The sequence below is a fragment of the Leptodactylus fuscus genome, chromosome 5 (genome assembly GCF_031893055.1).
Source record: "Leptodactylus fuscus isolate aLepFus1 chromosome 5, aLepFus1.hap2, whole genome shotgun sequence".
Classification (NCBI taxonomy): domain Eukaryota; kingdom Metazoa; phylum Chordata; class Amphibia; order Anura; family Leptodactylidae; genus Leptodactylus; species Leptodactylus fuscus.
This window is the reverse complement of record NC_134269.1, coordinates 70,733,018-70,752,306: the sequence shown is the minus strand read 5'-3', so window position 1 is coordinate 70,752,306 and position 19,289 is coordinate 70,733,018. Positions and strand designations below refer to the sequence as shown.

Genomic DNA, 19,289 nt, shown 5'->3' with positions numbered 1-19,289 from the left:
CTCACATACAAAATCTAATAAAAACATGTCAGTGTCTGGATCTCCTTCTCTGTTCAGCCACACTTAATCCTAATTTAGCTTCTTCCGAACGGAAACTGTCGCTGAAATTAATTTTTAAAGTGGAGAGAAAGAAGTGCCGAAGGTAGAATTTATTCATGTTGATGCATAACAATCCTATGTAAATACAACACTTGGACCTAGCGATATAGTTAGTCAACACTATGTCAGAATACATCGAGATACATAATGTTTTGCTTTAATCAAATTTAACATCAATGCTATGATTCACCAAAAAAAATCCAAAAATGAACAAAAGTCAATAGATTTCATAAACAAATTGAAGCATAATTTGAGGATACCCTTCAAAGGCAGAAATAATGACCTCTATTTCATTTTGTATAATGTATTTTATAGAAATATCAAAGACATATGATGTATAGTCAGAAATTATCGAAACAAAAAAGCAGATTTTAGTTTTTGCTATGTGTTACATCTACATTAATACAAAAACGTTGCTTCATTAGGATTCTGAAATGATCTCTCTGATATATATTGCTACATACGGTAAGTGCTATATAACTTTTAGTAGGTGTGATTTTCAAATGATTCCTTTTATTGAAAGCTGAAAAAAAGCACAATCTTTTTAGGGTCTGCTAGTTGCACCTGTATTACGATATCACAGCAATTGCTTTTGCAAGGTTCTTCTCATTGGTACTGGCAAAAGAATTTTCTTCTGGAGCATCAATCCTTCGAAACATTTTATGGCCTCGGCTATCAACACTCTCAAAGACATAACCTGGTGGTAATGGGTATGTAGCAGGGCAAATTTCATTTTTCTTGGGTGTATAATCTGAGCGGTACAAGGTTCCACTTTCAAATGGGGCCGAGTTTCGAAGTGCTGCATTAGAAGGCTTGAAACTTTCAGTTGGGTGTATCTCATAGGGAAGATAGTGGGACTTGAAGGTAGTCAACCCATCAAATTTTCCAGTAGGCTTGGGAATCTGATGGTCTTTCTTGATCATTTCTTGACGTCTTGCTTCCCAGGCCCTAAAATCTTCCTTCATTGTAGAATTTCCCTGGAAAGGAACATTGCTTCTCCTTCCATGAGATACAGGTCGAATTGGGGCAACATAATTTAGCTGATGTGGAACATAATCTAAATGAGTTGTAGTATCTAACTCCATGTGAGTAGTAGGTGGATTATATTCCAGAGATTTTTGGACATGGTGCGGAGGAACTTGCCATGGCTGAAAGCTATCACGGAATTCAGTGCTGCCATCGAATTTAGCATCACTACCAACTTTTTTATGCTCAGGTTTAAAGCTTTTTGTTATTTCTCCAAGAGCACCTTTAAAATTGATACGATGGGTGGTGAGATCTTCAAATGGCTGACTGCTCGGCTTATACTCTTGCTTTTCTCTTGCAGCCCTTGGTTCTATTTTATAAGGAACATATGAAGTACGATGGTTTGTAGTGCCATCAAAAGGTATGTCACTGTGTTTTGCAACACCCGGTGGCTTGAAACTCTCTCTTGGCTGTATTTCTTTTGGGAAAAAGTCATCCTGGAACGTAGTTGCATTTCCAAATTTAACATTTGGTGGTTGGTAATAATGTTCTGGCTTAGCAAGTTCTCTTTTTTGGATGTCCCATGGTCTGTAGTCAGCTTTAAAAAAAAAAAAAAAAAAAAAGTGTTCAACATGATAGATAGATAAATAGTGTATTTTTATACTATGGGCCATTATAGCTGTGTCAATATCATTTATACCTAGTTTTAGATTGTTTAGTTTTCTATACAAAAAGGACATTTACTGGATAATAATTATTTATGTTGGCTTCTTAGAAATACTTTATTTTTAAACATTTTTACTTAGTCCCAGTATAGGAATTGAACACTAGGGAGTGAGATTGGTTGTATAATACACTGCAATACAAAGGTAGGCTCTTTATGTCCCCACAGAGTAAGGGTGCATTCACACTACGGAACGCCAGCGTGTATCAGAGCCGTACACGCCGGCGTTACAGCAGGGCTGCCGGACATTTCCCATTCATTTCTATGGGAGCCGGCATGCGAGCGCTCCCCATAGAAATGAATGGAAAAAAGCAGTCCATTCATTTCTATGGGGAGCGCTCGCATGCCGGCTCCCATAGAAATGAATGGGAAATGTCCGGCAGCCCTGCTGTAACGCCGGCGTGTACGGCTGTGATACACGCTGGCGTTCCGTAGTGTGAATGCACCCTTATAGTGCCTTTCTCTGTGTAACATAAGTCTCTGCCCCTCAGTGCCCCCACACAGTATAATGACACCTTAGTTCTTCTACACCAGGGGTGTAAAACTCATTTTCACCCAGGGCCACATCAGCCTTATGGTTGTCTTCAAAGGGCCGTTATTAATTCTGCAACTGCATAAATGTAGCTATGCCAGTTGGGTATATTTAGATTTATAGCTCATTGAAGGCAACCATAAGGCTGAAGGCAACCTTATAAGTACCCCCCTGTTCTAATAGTGCCCCTTACAGGTATTAGTTCTCCCCATACAGGTAAGGCTATTAACTTTGGGTGGGCACAATTACAGTAACAATGCCCTTATAGTGTCCCCCCACAGATAATAGTGACCTCATCCACATAAGTAATGCTATTACCTGAGGGGTGGCACTACTATGTAATAGTTCTCTTATCACGCCCCCTGCCACTGGTAACAGTTCCCTTCCCCACATAAGTAATGCTATGACCTGTGGGAAGGGGGTCACTATTACTGTAATAGTGCCCTAAAGCACTCTCCCTAAAGGTAATAGTCTTCCCTCTGCACACACATAAGTAATGCTATTACCAGTGTGTGTGTGTGTGTGGGGGGGATATTATAGTAATAGTGACCCAATAGCCTCCCACCCCCACATACAATGAAATGCTCTGTAGTACTGTAAATTATATTATACTTCCAGTGCAGTGATGCTACAAGCAGAACTTTCTCTGGTACACAGCCCTGTGTGCATTTTCTATTTACCTTCTCTTTACAGATACCTCTATGATCCTTGGTACTCTTGGGAAGAAAATAAAAGATGCACAGTCTGTGTACCAGAGGGGGTCCCACCTTTCGATACACTGCTCTGTAAGTACAATAATAGTAGAGGGGCACCTGAAGGCAACCCTAAAACTGTGGGGGCAGTGGGGGGCACTGGGAAAGATTTAAAGGCAGCAGCTCAGGGGTAAGACAACAGTACAGCTTTACACTTACTATCTACACCCAAAATGCTTCAACGTGCTGCCCCATCAGGGTCTTGCCTTATGGCAGATGTGGCCCTGCTGGCAGACCACAAAGCACAAGTATAATGTTCCTACACAATATAATGTCCCACTAGTGTCCCCCACATGGCATAATGCTCCATTGGCTCCCCCTCCATAAGGTATAATGCCCCTTTGGCGCCCCCTCCACACAGTATAACATCCCATTGGGGATAAAGACAGACCAAGGTGGAGATGCTTTGGCCTGACACAATAACAATAATTTGTGCAACGAAGCTGTCGTGAATTATAACTGTAATTGGGCTGACATAGATATAATCTCTACCACATCTCCAACTATTTAGAAGCTGGAGTTCATTAATAGTTGTCTCATTTCCCACCAGCATAAAAAGGCTTAAAACTGGCGCACAGAGCATCAATCTTAATAAATCATCCGCCATATTTAACAATCACTTTTTGTAATGTAGAAGTGGGGTAAAGTGGACCAGGCAGATCACAATGAACTTACAGTGGTCACTGACTCAATAGGTATGGAGACATATGATATTTGGCTACAACCCCAATGCTATTGTTAGGAACACTTTGATAATGTATGATCTGCAGTTATTCATGGTGCAGGGGGGTAGGATTGGATTATTATCTCAGAATGTGATTAACTACAGACACTAAAGAGATTTTTATGTCCAAATTAAAGTTAGATGTACTTCCCTGTAGATTTACCTTTATATGTAGGATTTGCGTCAAATTTTCCCAAGCCTGTTTGTCTTTTTTCCACTGGTCGTGCTGGGATCATTGGTTCTATCTTATAGGGGTTAAAGTCTTGTTTGTAGGTGGTTCCAAGGTCGATCTGACCAGGCTTTGGTTGATACTCTTGGTTAGGACGTACTGGACGATTGGTTACTTCATATGGAATATAGTCTGACCTAAACATAGAAACATAGATGTGAGATAGTTTTTAGATGAAAATTCAGCTTGTCTACTGTCAGTATTAGCTATTAAACCATTCCTTATATATAATTGTCCTTAGAGGTATCCACAGGCATTAACAGTGATACAAACAACAGCATCCATAGTGTCCTTCCAATGATGCTGACAGATACATATCCCTCTAGAAGCTTAAAATAAATGGCAAGGCCCTGGAAGACTCCTGCAGAACAACTTTTCAGCATGGGTTTCTGGTTTGTATTGTTGCCCTCACAACTGACCCAAATGATTTCTCCACTCTCAGTCTTTCACCTATAGCAGGAGACCACACCATTGGATGTATACTATAAGTAGTGAAAGTCCTCTAGAAAAATACATAGGGGAAGAACCATGCATTATTCTGGTAGATTGCTTTAGAATTGAATGGGTTAAATCCATAGCCAATGCACAAGCATTTGCTCTTATCTCTTGACTCATTACTATAAAAATATTTTTTTTTGTCACAACAAGTTATTATGCTGATTATTATTTTATTTTGCGTACTCATACGGCATCATCATATTCCACAGCGCTTTACAGATATTGTCAACACTGCCCCATATAGGGCTCATAATCTACATTCACTATCAGTATGTCTTTGGTGTGTGGGAGAACCCCACGCAAACATTACAAGAACATACAAACTCCTTGCAGATGTTGCTTTTGGTTGGATTTGAATCCAGAACTCCAGTTCTGCAAGGCTATAATGCTGACCACAGAGCCACATCCGATATATTGCAAATCTTAGCCATTTATTATGCCACAACTAGTGGGCAAGGGGCAGAAGTCACTCCATCTGGGTACTGTTCAACATACAACATCCACAAAATGTGTTGCCTTCACATAAATCTAAATCTTTGTGGTAAAAACTTTTTAGGATAAGCTACCGATATCCATTCACTGTAAGGGCCCATTCACACGGAGTAAACGCACATGTTTTTTTGCAAAATACACGTGTAAAAATAAGACTCCCATTGACTTCAATGAGATTTTACACGTGTAAAATCAGTAGTTTGAAGGGGTGTGGTGCCACACATATATTAGCAACAGTGCAAGACACTGTTACCTCATCCCATTTATTTAAATGGGATGAAGCTGCAATACCCCACACTTTTGTTTCTTATGACAGAACCATAGCACTTTAGTTACTAAGTAGATGGACCAAGATAAACAATGAAGAGGCTGATGCACTCACCTGAGAACCATGGCCCCTTCAGACAAGTACTCAGCGGGGAAACTGCGAGTAAAACTCCCACAGATCTGATATTAATGGGATATTATAAAGACAGACCTTCAATTTGTTAACCTTGGAAAATCCCTTTAAGGCCGGGTTCACACCTGCGCCCGGTCTCTGCTTTGTGCGTTTCCGTATTCTGCCTGAGAAACTGGACAGGAGATGGAAACCTGCAGTCACTTTTCAAACCCATTCACTTGAATGGGTTTGCAAAGTGTCTGCCTCTCCGCGGCGAAACCGTTTTTTTTTAACCGGACACAAAGGACATGCAGGACTTTGTGTCCGGTTAAAAAAAATGTTTCTCTGCGGACACCAGAAGAAGCTCACGGGCAGACACTGACTGCCGGGTTTCCGTCTCCTGTCGGTAGAAGACAAAAACCCACGAAGCGCTGGTGTGAACCCGCCCTAAGGCTAAGACCCCACATTGCGGAAATGCAGCTTTTTTTTGTTGAAGATTTTGCTGTGGTTTTTTGAGCCAAAGCCCGGAGTGGATTGAGCAGAAGGGAGAAGTATGAGCGTTTCCTATATATTTCTCATTCCTTTTGTATCCATACTTGGGTTTGGCTTAAAAAAAAAGCAACAAAATCTGCAACAAGAAAGCTGTGTTTCCGCAATGTGAGGCCTTAGCTGCAGAAAAAAACGCTGCAGAAAAAACGCAGTGGAAATGCATCATATATTTTTCCCACAGTGTTTTTCATTGCACTTTTGCTCAGTGTTTACTCTGGTATAACGTGGTATAAACCCGCTCTTTTTTGAAAATGCATCTTTTCTGCAGCAGATTTTTTTTCTGGAACGTGTGGATGGGATTAGCCAGAATTTCATTCACTTCGCAGGTATTGTAAAACGCGCCGCACGCTGCTTTTTTTGTTGAAGATATTGCTGCAGTTTTTTGAGCCAAAGTCAGGAGTGGGAAAAAAACCCAGCAAAATCTGCACCAAAAAAAAAGATGCTTTTTCACGTGAGGTCTTAGCCTAAGTGTAAGGTGTAAAATAAGTAACATTGATAATTTGTATCACATTAATATGTAAATAAACACATTTACTTAAAGGTTGTTATTCCTTCCATCTTGCCGCGGTTCCCCTGGTACTCATGCTTTGGTTTCATGCTGTTTGGCGGTTGGATGTTATCATACTGTGGGTATTTCTCCACATATTCAGTCAAAAGGCAAGGCTGATTAGATTTCTCAAAAATTTTAGTTGGCATATGCGGGCAACGGTGACGCCTGTTGAGACAAAAAAATTGAGTTAAAACAGGTATTACATAATGTCTATTCAGTTAGTTTTGTGAGGAACTGAGTACTATAGTTATGTGTGAATGTACACTCTTTCCTTTAGTGTCAAGTGGCTTTTCGGCAGTCCCAGTTCCCCTGCCCTGTATGTCTGCAGTTTATATCATAAGTCAAAGGAGAAAAAATGAAAAATCACTGAACTTAAAACTCGGGGGATTCATTTTTACAAGATGTAAAGGGAATGGCATACTGCCATATTATGTGAACTTGCTATTTACCTTTGGTTGTGACTTACATTAGGCATAGCTCTGATACAATAGGCTTACATTACTTGTTCTCTAAGTACACTTGACAGATTTACCGGACGCACTAGGACTTTATAAGCAGAGTCAACTCATTATTTTAGTACATAGTATTTCATGACATCTCTTTTGGACTGCTGATAACCCGGATAAGGCAGAAATGCCCTGTATGATGTCTATGATGTCACTCCATCATGTACTGGAGTCTGTAGTAATACACTGCTTATACAGTTTACAAATAAAAAAAAATATAGCTACGCCAAAATAATAATAACGATAATCATCATCATCATAAAACAACATTTCTATTCTACAAACTCACATGTAATAAATGAGACTAAAACTATAGACATATTCCCTTTATGTGAAAATTTCCAAATGACTAGTAATAAATTTCAATAGTTTACTTAGGTCCGGGTAATTTCATGCATTAGACCTTCATACAATATAACACACGTCCAGTGGCCATTACTCCATGAATATAGTTCAGTACTCCAGCAGCTTGTGTTTACAGGTTTGTTGTAGAAGGCAAAGCCTCTGCTGACCTCTACTGGACACTGGTGATTTTACAGCTACAAATTTTACAACACTACACAGAAATCAATCCTACTAATATTGTGAATGTGAAAGTTTGTGTGTTTGGATGTTTGTGTGTTTGTTATTCAATTACACAAAAATAGCTGAACGGATTTGAAGGAAATTTGGCACATAGATAGTTTGTAAAACATAGGCTACTTTTTATCTCGGTAAATGACATGGCTTCACGACTGTTATGAATTTATGTTCACATACTATATTACACTGCTCCTGCAGCAGCCTTATCTGAGGTTCTGATAAAGGTCTGTTATCTCTCTATGTAAAGACTCAGCATTTGCATACATTATCTGATCAGCTCCAGGAAACATGCAGAAACACGGGATGGGAAAACACCTTTAATCCAAATTGGCAGTATGCTACTTTTAAACATGCCGGGAAAAAGAAAACCTAATTTGTTACAAAATTCTAAAACAACGACAGCTATGAAGGTATCCAGAAGTCAACAGAGTTTTCGTCAAGCGGAACTGATGGGGATCATCGGCACCAACAACACGCTCATTATATGGTGTCCCAGCGAGCTACTGTGATGCTGGAACAATCACGGGCACAGCACGGGGAATGAGTTCAGCGGTAGGCCAGCTTCACTGCTGCCGAAACGCCGAAGCAGGCGGATCATCAATGCCAACAACATGCTCATTATACGGCATCCCAGCGAGCTGCTCAGGCATGCGTGAGGTACAAGTTCAGCAGCAAGACAGCTTAAGAGCTGCCGAAATGCCAGAGCAGGCAAACCATCGACGGCAGCAATTTGCTGAATATAGGCGGTAGAGATGAGCGAGTACTGTTTGGATCAGCCAATCCGAACAGCACGCTCCATAGAAATGAATGGATGCACCTGGTACTTCCGCTTTGACGGCGGCCAGCCGCTTAACCCCCCGCGTGCCAGCTACGTCCATTCATTTCTATGCGAGCGTGCTGTTCGGATCGGCTGATCCGAACAGTACTCACTCATCTCTAATAGGTGGATCATCAACGCCAACAACATGCAGACAAAGTCACGGGCAGAGACACACACACACAAACGACATACAAAATACACGAGTGCAAAACTGGGCAATTCTTATAGGGCCACTACACAAACAAAAAATTAAATATACTTGTGCGAACCCGGGTCCTCCTGCTAGTATACTGTATGTTATATTTTAACCCTTAAAGGAAACCTGTCAGTTGGTTGGGGACCACTAAACAGCCCGCATTCCAATATACAGCTGAGTTTTAAGGTCCCAGACCTCTTTAAATGACAGCACCCGTTCCCAGAACATAGAGCAAGTTGAACTACAAATCCCTGGCACCAGAGTCTAGGGGTCGGCTAACTCTGTTATTTTGTGAGGTATGATAGTTTATTCTGAAACGCATTGAAAGACATAAGAATGATCACTCATGGTACACATCTTAGCAGCTTTGCCTAGGTTATGTATATTTATGAGCTAAGTGTACATGGGCTGCTTGACATATTTTAAACTAGTTTCTCTAAACTTTAAGACAACCTTTGATTTTCTGTCAGTATTTGTTTCACTCCTTTCTGTGAAATCCTGAATTTTTTCGCTTCTCTATTTATAGCTGTTCCTGCGTCTCACTGTGTACAGGGTATAGGTTGTGTGAAATAATGAGAAAATGAGGATGGGGGAGTGTCATTACAAACAGATCTCGGGCATTATCAAACATAGAAGCTTGCTTTTGGTGTCATATGAGAGGGGAGATTCTAAACTTCATTTGACAGCATGTCTATATTCACACGACAGTGAATATCGGCCATGTGATTTTTTAATGGCTGTCACAAGGTGGCATTCATTTCAAGGAGTGAGGGCTATTCAGATGACCAATATTTTGATGGTCCCTTGTCGTGGACTGTCATAATATAGGTCAGGCTCTATTTTTGTCAGTTTTTACAGATCACTCCATACACTGTAATATATGATCGATACATAAAAAACAGCCATTATTTCACACAGTTCATACGCCGTACACAACAAGAAACAGGGAACAGCTTTCTGAAATACTGGAAAGCGTAAAAAAAAAATGCAGAATTTCACAGAAAGGAGACAAAATTTATTAATAAAGTATAATACAAAATTTATTAACACCACAAATGCTGGCAGAAAATCAAAAGCTGTCCGGAAGTTTAGTTACACTTTAAGCTATATAAGCCATATCTTTACTTGAGCCATAGAAGTTCCTGTTATTAGATACAGTAACTAATGAACTGTTAGTCAGTGCTAATGATCCTTTACACAGAGGTGATGAAGACAAGTGTCAGTCACTGGATGCCATTACAACACAGGTATTGTGGCGATGTTTTCCTTAGTGACTGTATACAGCACATCATGGACACACCCAGGTTACACATCTAGGCAACGACTCGACATACATGACCATTCTACAGCGATCAATGCTATGTACTATGATACTAATCCATTTATAATGGACATGACATGTAGCCTGTCCTATTATCAGCATTCCTCTAGGAATAAGTACCAGTCTACACTTACATGGTAATCTCTGCTCCTACCATTGTATACACAGGACATCCACAGTCCAGTCAGATTAATGTGACCACCTATCAAAATCCAGAATAACCACCTTTGGCAGAGCGGACCGCTGCGAGACGTGCAGGAAGAGAGGGGATGTTGTGATGATGTTCACTGGGATGTTGAGCCATGCTGACTCCAGTGCTGTGGCCAGCTGTGCTAGGTTACGCAGTTGAGCATCCATGGCACGAACAACCCAATCGAGGTGGTCCCACAGATTCTCGATTGGGTTCAAGTCCGGGGAATTTGCTGGCCAAGGGAGATGGTAAACTCATCCTGGTGCTCCTTGAACCACGCACGTACACTGCAAGTTTTATGACACGTTGCATTGTCCTGCTGGTAGATGCCATCATCCTGAGGAAAAACATTTCCCATGTAGGGGTGAACATGGTCTGCAAGGATAGATGCGTACTTGTGTTGATCCCTCGTGCCTTCCACAATGATGAGTGCACCCAGATGGCTGATGACACGTGCCTTCTGCGATTGGTTATTTAACGTTGACGTCAAAAGTAGGCGGTGGTCACATTAATATGACTGGACTGTGTATTGGCAATAAGGAGTAAACTCATGAGATAGCCCAAATAGTGCCAATTCTTAGACAAAGAACCAATTTATCATGTGACACCCTGACAATGAGAGGATTCCTAGTCCTCAGACTGCGCAGAGTAATGTAGTAGCGTTAATAAGACTCTGCTCACATGTTGTTTTATAGGGGAATGCTACAGCTATACCTTAGGAGTTTTCCCTCGTGTATTCTGATATGTTCACTGGCTATCATGTGTCTGATGTATTTTAAGAGTGTGCTTTTGGCATACACTGGGTCAGCATACCTTTTTTGTGTAGGAAAGCAATGACTGCAATGTTATTTACCATGCAGAGGGACATAGCCAAAAATGGTACAGCTTTTTTACAATGGCAGTCAACTGGCCCGAAGAATCTATTATACAACATGCCGGACACCTATTAAATAAAATGAACGCCAGAGAAGAAAGCTTCCATCTTCTTTTAACATTGGGGTCAATGATAAACAATCCAACAGAAGGTGCTTTATCTACACCCTTCATTCTGTCAACTTTTCAGTCTGTTGTTATGATCCTAGAAAGGATCAGAACAATGGACCAAACAATACCACATTTTTGATGCACAACTGTTTGCCCTGAAAAAAAGATGCTTTCTACATTTTTTGACCTTCTGAATCCCTTTTAGAAAAGTGGGTTGAGTGGGGCAGAGATCAAGAAGGGCTGGAGTAAGGATGTCTCGACAGATTTACTAGAACTCACACCAGAAAACTGGCATGAGATATAATCGAAATACATACTGGTGTAGATTTCAATTCTGGTGCATAGGACCACATAAGATACACCATAATTATCAGGTTGGAGCATCTTAAGGGCGGGACCCCATGGGACGTAAACGCCGCAATTTGCCCACAGCGGAGACGCTGCGGGAAAAATCGTGGCGTTTTACAGTGCAAGCAAAGGGGATGGGATTCATGCGAATCCCATGCCCACTTTGCGGAAAAAACGCAGTGCGGACACACTGCGATTTGCAAAGCCGTTGCGACTTTGCAAACCGCAGCATGTCAATTATATCTACGGAAATGCCAGCGGCTTTCCCATAGATATAATGTTAAGAGAAAGTCTGCAGAGGAAAACTCTGTGAACTTTCTCTCCAAAGCACTGCAGAAAAAAACGCAATGAGATCACGCAGCGGTTCTTCCCGCAGCGCTTTATCACTGCGTTTACGGCCCGTGGGGCCTTAGCTTAAAGGGGTGATTCAGTTAACTTATTTTAACCCTGGATAGGCTTAAATAACAAACAGTGGATACTTCCTTGTCTGTTCAGCCAGGGATCCATCAGAGAGTTTCTGTTCAGGTCCCCGGTTTTTGTGCTGATGCTCAGTTTGAACACAAAGTCACTGCTAAGCCACACAATCGTGTTAAGGCAAAGGTCAGGAAGACCAGGGACCTGAAGGGAGACACTCTGCTGAATCCCCGGCAGAATCCAAGGACAGGTGAGTGTGCACTGTTTATTTTATGCCTTCCTCGGGGTTAATAAAACTAACTGGAACACCTTTTAATCATCAGGTACATCTCACAGCAGCGAGGGAATGGATTGATACTGGCATATGAAATTTTAGTTTTTAATACCCCCCCCCCATTATGGTGTCATCCAATCATTCAGGGAAAGATCTAACTTTATAGAATAATTACCAATTTGAGGAAGTGTTGTGGGAATCTTTATAGCCAGTCAGTGATGTGGGATTTTTACTGGTTAACTGTTACAGTATGCAACATTTACTAAAATCTACGATGTATCTATTTAAAGGGGTTGGCCACTTTCAGACCAATATTGAGAAACAAATGCTATTGTTTGTATAATAAAAAGTTGTACAATTTTTCAATACACTTTCTGTATCAATTCCTCACAGTTTTCTAGATCTCTGCTCGCTGTCATTCATTCTGTTACTTCTAGAGGATAAAGCTCTGTCTATGGTCATGTGATTTACGGTTCATGGTCATGTGATGAGCACACAGGTGCCGCTCGGTACAGTCACAGCCCAGTAATCAGACATCTGCCTGGTAACGAGCTGTGCACCTGTGTGCTCATCACATGACCATGGACTGTAAATCACATGACCATGGACTGTAAATCACATGACCATGGACCGTAAATCACATGACCATAGACAGAGCTTTATCCTCTAGAAGTAACAGAATGAATGACAGCAAGCAGAGATCTAGAAAACTGTGAGGAATTGATACAGAAAGTATATTGGAAAATTGTATATCTTTCTATTGTGCAAATAATAACATTTGTTTGTCAATATTGGTCTGAAAGTGGCCAACCCCTTTATCCTCTGGCACATACACAGTACAGATGGCTGGATAGATAGATATGAGATAGATAGATAGATGGATATTATATGACAGAGAAATACATATCAGGGCTATAGGGGGTACAGAAGTAGCAGTCACTACCAGGCCCCCAAGGCCCCTCTGCCACATATGATAGATATACCACTACTCTAAAGGCCACAAGGTAGGGGCCCCATTACAGATTCTGTATTTGGGCTCGAGAGCTTTACATAGACCATAGACAGATATTGTAGTACACATATAGATATGATAGAGATATAAGATTACTCGATAGACACTGGATTCCAGCTAGACTGACTTATGTTTACAATTGGGGGGGTCCTATGACCCCTGAGGCTGCCCCCACCCCCTTATTCTCGGTTCCTACCCGCAGGTACAGATCTCGCAGATACACTTGCGCCTCATGTTCCCCGGGCAGTCGCTGTGCAGTCACTCAGAGCTGGTCGGTGGCGCTGCAGTCACTACACACTCACTATGGGAGCCTGGTAACCAGGCAAGCAGGAGGTCGCCTAGTAACAGCCGAGCGTCCTGTCAACAGCGATGGAGCTACGCGCTGACGTCAGACGCAGGGGGAGGCTGCAGGACGCGCGGTGCTGAGTGACTTCCGGGTATGTGCTGCACATGTTGGAGCGGTGGGCTTGTCAGTGACTGGTGAGCGGCAGATGATTACTACTACCTGTATTGTGTGCGATCACAGTGTCCTCAGCATAGGCATGAATGGCTAATGTGATACTAGACATGATAAACTTTACAAGCTACTGCTGGCTGCCTATCACATCATCTATAACTACTACTGAGCTCCACTTATGGGCTCTAGGACTACAAGTCCCAGCATGCTGTGAGCCGCTTGTCAAGGCATGGTGGCAGTATATAGCAGCTGTACATCCGCAGGTTGGAGTCGCGCACAGATGTGATGTGTGTGGCCAATGAGCCTGCTGAGAGTGGCTTCTGTGATGGGGACAGGAGCTTCTTCATGTGCACAGTGCACCACTAAAGTACTATAGACCCGTGTTCACTTAGTGCATGTTCACATGGCCAGTTTTTTGTACTGAAAGAGCCACTAATTAAAAGCCCAGTTTGTATCAGAATCTGTGGCTTGGATCTCTGCTGCAGATTTATACTTCTAGATCTGTTCATTATATTTATCCACATGTGACTACCTGCCGTCATCTCACTATCAGTTCTTTTTGTTCTGCGATGTGGATTTCAAACCTGCATCATGTGAACTATGGTGTGAACTCCTATAGGAGAACCTAATGGGGGATACTCACTATTTTGCTTGGATTCACATGTTTGTGTCTGGTTTTCTTCCACTTCTGTATCCATATTTCACAGCTATTTAAACAAACAGAAGTATCTGCTTTTTGGCCCAACCCAATGAAAGAGGTCACATGACTGCACAGATGGAGTTTTATTTCCTAGCAATGGTCCGTGAAAAGTGGTACATGTGTTTTATTCATGACTTTAAGGTCATATTCACATGACAGTGCTGTGTACTTCGCTGTGAAAATACACTGTCCCTGTGAATAGATCCTTTAAAGTCTATGAAAAGGACAACTAACTCATGGCGAATGAATCCTGGGGTGTGAATGAGAACTAAGTAATGAATGCTGATGTTTTTCTGTTTGTTTATTCTTTTTTTAATAAATAAATAAATTCATATATAAATAAAGTGGATGTCTGAATGCAAACATAGAACAGAGAGAAATCAGTAGGTTATCCTGATACTGGTATACTGCATCTAGTACTGCACTATACTGTACAAAGGCACCACTAGTCAGGCTAGCATTGCTTGCGCAGGTGATTTACGAAATAAAATTCCCAATCGCATTTGACGCAATTTGCTATTGCTATAATATACATTAATACTTTTTTGCTAAAAGTAAAAACTGATGTGAAGACTTGTCTTTACTGTCAGATTTCATTCAACGCCTAGATCAGATATGACCACAACACCGCACTCTGATGGCGTCGCACAGAAATGTGTTCTAGTATTGGCCCTGAGTTGCCGAAAACTTGAACAAATCCTCTTAGTAGCACAAAAAGATTGCATAATGTTGTGTCCATAGTGGCAATGTATACCACAACAGACTTTATATGACATAACAATGTGACATCACCTTATTATTAGCATCACTTTTCTATCCACAGACTCGATGAGGTCCTGAAGCTTTACTTCAGTTATTTAGAAAAATGAGTCTAGTGTGCATAATAATCTTTTATCTATATAAAGCAAGGACTGGACTGCTCCCATCTGTGCCCTAGGAGATGGATTCTTCTACGCTCTCTTTGGCTCCCATATCTAGTATGTCTCCTAGGGCATAGATATCAGCAGACTGCAACTGGTCCTTGCTGCTATTTAGAAGTAGACTCTCCTATGCAAGGCATATTGTGCAATAGTACAGTAAATATAATAGTTATTTTTATTTTTTCCTAATTTTAGAGATTTGTCCTCCAGAAAATAATATATTTTTTATAGCTAAAAGCAAGTAATAATATTAAAGAAGAAAGGGTAACTGAAAGCTTGGGGGTAGGCTGCCGCATCACTTAGCACTGCTCTGTATACCTTCTCATTGGCATAGATACTGTTTGCATTATTTTTCTGCTCTGTTTATTGCTGTCTTCAGGTGATACACTATGGGGCTTGTAAGCTTGGAGAAGATAATTGCACTACAAAAGAAAGCTGCTAACATCCGCAATATCTGTATATTGGCTCATGTTGATCATGGTAAGTGACTTTTCAGACTCGCTAACCCTTCAGTGCAGTTTAGAAGGGCCCACCAGGATAGCTGCTGCTTTAGGTGCCTATGTGTTGCCTATGTGTTACCTTTACACACAGTCTGATTCATAGCAGCCAAGTGACATAATTACAGTTTCTCCCATTGACTTGTATGGGAGAGGATACAGTGACATTATAAGGATGCTATGAATCAGAAGTCATTCAATGTAAACAGAGAAGAGGTCACAGTGCTCACACAAGAGCTGTGGCCCCTTCCAAAAGCTAATCAGCAGGGGTGCCTGGTGATGAACCCGTCTGATCCTTTATTGATGACGTATCCAGAGTATAGGTCATCAATAAAAATAAGCTGGGCATAACCCATGTCCCCATTTTACTAACATCCTGGTAAATGTTAGTAAGTATGCCTCTTTAATGCTAGTGTGAATATTATTTAGGCAGCATGTACCTCCAGAAAATGTCTGAACTATGTTTCGTTAAAGTATATTACTTAATCACATAATACACCTGATTTGTTTCCCATTACAATTCTTTCCCTTTTTAATTTTTTTTAGGAAAAACTACTTTAGCGGACTGTCTTATTTCCAGCAATGGGATCATATCAAATAGACTGGCAGGAAAGGTATCCATTTTATTTTGCAGTGTTTTTAAGAAGAAAGTTATTGCTATAGTGCCATTGTCCATTGTAATTTCTGAATATTATTGCAGTTACGTTATATGGATAGTCGAGAAGATGAGCAAATCCGAGGGATCACCATGAAATCCAGCGCCATATCCCTGCAGTACACAGACGGTACTGGTTTCTTTTCCATATATATTTTACATTTTTTTCTTTGTGCTACTTGTATTTTTTCTTTGAATATAAAGGTTCAGAGAAGTATGAATGCTATATAGAATATTAAAGTGGTCTTCCCAGTCTTAAATATTTAAGACCTAGTTATAGATAAGGCCATCAAGACCAGACTGGTGTGGTTCCGTCTCCCTACACTCTTAGGGCCCCTTCACACGGTGCAAGCGCTCGTCTCATTCTGAGCCGTACACGCGAGCTCTTCTAAACACTTCCCATTCACTTCAGTGGGAGCGCTCGTAAAGCCGGCTTTACGCGCGCTCCCATTGAAGTGAATGGGAAGTGTTTAGAAGCACTCGCGTGTACGGCTTGGAATGAGCCGAGCGCTTAAGCCGTGTGAAGGGGCCATTACTCAGCTGATTGAATGGGCTGCGGCACTCTTTGGGAGTATTGCATTGTCTTCATTGTTTACAGCTCCATATTTTTGGTAGTGGCTGTGCCAGGTACTGCAGCTCAGTCACATTCAGTCAAATAGTGAGCTGCAGAGAGACAATAGAGACTATACCAAATGTACAGGCCTGCTTGTCTGTTAAATAGAAAAAAGATGTGGTGAATATTGAATTTTTTTTTTATCTGTAAATAGACAAACTGTGGATGGTTATGGATTGGTGTGGGTAATATCCATAGTGCAATAAAAACAACTAGGCCATAACCAGATTTTGTAGCAATATTAATGAAGGTAATGACCTTTAGAATTTTCTAAATGTGATCTTACTGGCCAAAATTGTGTGTAGTTTTTGGTACCAGTTCACAAGAAAGACATAGCTTGAACAAGTTGCAAAGGGGGCATCTGAAGAAATAAATAGGATGGGTGAACTGCAGTACCCAGAGAGATGATCAAAATTAGGGTTATATTGTTTAGAAAAATCAAGATACTGAGAGAGTTTCCTATGTCTGTTTCTTCAACAAAAGGACATTCTCTACATCTATAGGAAAGAAGGTTTTTACACCAATATTCAAGTGGATTCTTTACTGTTAGAGAAGTGATACAATGAAAGTAGCAACTGAAAATTAACTAAGTGTTCAAGAAGGACTTTGAGTTTAAAAAGGACTTTTCATATCCTCATGAATGTGCGGTTTTATATACTGCTAGAAAGCTGACAGTGCGCTAAATTCAGTGCACCGCTGCTTTTCCTGTATGTGCCTCAGTGCTTGAGATATCAGTGCTGTTAATTTTGGAACCGATATCTCCCCACTGTCAAAAGGACAGGTTTTACATCCTATCATCATTGCTGGACTGTGAGGAAGTCTCCCCTTCCCGACTGTACTGTAATATAGCCGAGCACTGTCAGAGGTTATAGTTTATAATTTACTGGAGATACAGTAGGTTATTGCCGTAGGTTATTGCCTTATTTAGTGTTAGGAAGGAATGTTTCCTTAACAAAAATTTTAAATTTGGCTTCGTTCTTGGTTGGTGCAAAGAAAAAAATAATTACAATTTAACTTCTGCGCCATCTTTGCCTTTTCCTCAAGAAGAGGGCCTTGGCAAGGGTTGGGGCCACTTGCCCCACTAGATTTTCATCATTTACTCCAGAAATATGGCATAAATGATGTGGGAAATGTTTGCCAATTACGAGCTGGCGTACAGTTTTTTTTCGCCATGGTCCTCATATATGAGGCGCATCCTCTGCCTGTTCCAGGACTATAAATGCTGGTGTTAGTAAAGACAATCTTCATAAATCTGCCCCTATGTTTCTACTTTTACCATATATATGCTGTGTTATGTAAAGTAGGTTTCTTACAATATTACTCCAATATTTTCAGAGAATGAAGAGTATCTAGTCAACCTCATAGATTCTCCTGGACATGTTGATTTTTCCTCTGAGGTTTCAACAGCTGTCCGTCTTTGTGATGGAGCCATTGTAGTGGTGGATGCTGTAGAAGGTGTTTGTCCTCAGGTAAGTACTTAGCAAACTTTATGTTAAGTCTTTCTATATACACTTTGGTGCAAAGAAATAAAAATGACATTCAGTGAAGACGCACATGTAAATTAGAATAATCACTATTTATGTGTGTGTACAGTGCCTATAAATAGTGTTAACCCCATGCTGTACAGTGGATTTAGTTAACCTTGGACTTTGTTTACACAGAGCCTTTGCTTTACATACATAGTGTGCATAATTTTCCATTCAATTCACTCAACAGATGGCAGAAGAGTGTTCTTTTCAGCTTCTTTTGGGCTGATATTCATTGGCATACTTTTGGTTTAGCACTATAGAAAAGCATTTTCCTATACAGTTGGTCACTGCAAAAAAATTTAAAATCTCCAGTAATGTGTTTTTTTTTTTTTTCTGTCTGGGAATTCTCCCAAGATAAGCTTCCGACTTGGTCTTGATCATATTTCAGTATTAACAAAAAGGGGCATTTCTCTTTGATAAACTATACAGTGTTATAAAGTTTCTCACAATCACCTGTACTTGAGCTGAAGTGTACTCTAGTCAGGGATATGGCGGACTGTGTAAAGTTAGGGGGCTGCTGCAGTCACCAACACCATACTGGCTCCATAGTTGGGAGCTCCAGACCATCTGTGACATTCTGCCAATGGACTCCGGAGTCATGTAAATATCTTCTGTAGCATGTCGGACCAATCTCCACTTTGTGATATTCTGATGGACAAGTCTGGGTTTTGTGTATGTCAGGAGAATATTATGGGCATGAGTATACTATGCCAGCTGTAAAGTTTGGTTAAGGAGGGATACTGCTATAGGTTTTTTACCAGGGAGTGCCCTGAGCCC

General features: G+C 40.9%; 2 protein-coding genes across 2 annotated transcripts in view; one reads left to right on the top strand and one right to left on the bottom strand.

Moving 5' to 3' along the window:
- Positions 1 to 668: 668 nt before the first annotated feature.
- On the bottom strand, positions 669 to 13,480 carry SAXO2 (stabilizer of axonemal microtubules 2). Its single transcript, XM_075273401.1, has 4 exons — positions 13,338 to 13,480; positions 6,480 to 6,659; positions 3,961 to 4,163; positions 669 to 1,663 (listed from the first exon to the last, which is right to left on the bottom strand). The coding sequence occupies exons 1-4, from the start codon at positions 13,373 to 13,375 to the stop codon at positions 669 to 671; spliced, it is 1,416 nt and encodes a 471-aa protein (XP_075129502.1). The 5' UTR covers positions 13,376 to 13,480.
- A 91-nt stretch (positions 13,481 to 13,571) lies between these two features.
- The window catches only part of EFL1 (elongation factor like GTPase 1), a 199,058-nt gene continuing 193,340 nt past the window's right edge, over positions 13,572 to 19,289 (top strand). The window contains exons 1-5 of the mRNA XM_075273426.1: positions 13,572 to 13,621; positions 15,598 to 15,698; positions 16,262 to 16,329; positions 16,416 to 16,500; positions 18,319 to 18,452. Of these exons, the coding sequence (XP_075129527.1) occupies positions 15,608 to 15,698; positions 16,262 to 16,329; positions 16,416 to 16,500; positions 18,319 to 18,452 (378 nt within the window). The 5' untranslated portion in view covers positions 13,572 to 13,621; positions 15,598 to 15,607. The remainder of the gene's footprint in view (positions 13,622 to 15,597; positions 15,699 to 16,261; positions 16,330 to 16,415; positions 16,501 to 18,318; positions 18,453 to 19,289) is intronic.

Coding starts and splice junctions, on each gene's coding strand:
- SAXO2 (XM_075273401.1), bottom strand. CDS start 13,375: ATGAGGCGCAAGTGTATCTGCGAGATCTGTACCTGCGG. Junction 6,660..13,337: donor TGCGAGATCTGTACCTGCGG/GTAGGAACCGAG, acceptor TTGTCTCAACAG/GCGTCACCGTTGCCCGCATA. Junction 1,664..3,960: donor CGCAAATCCTACATATAAAG/GTAAATCTACAG, acceptor TTTTTTTTAAAG/CTGACTACAGACCATGGGAC.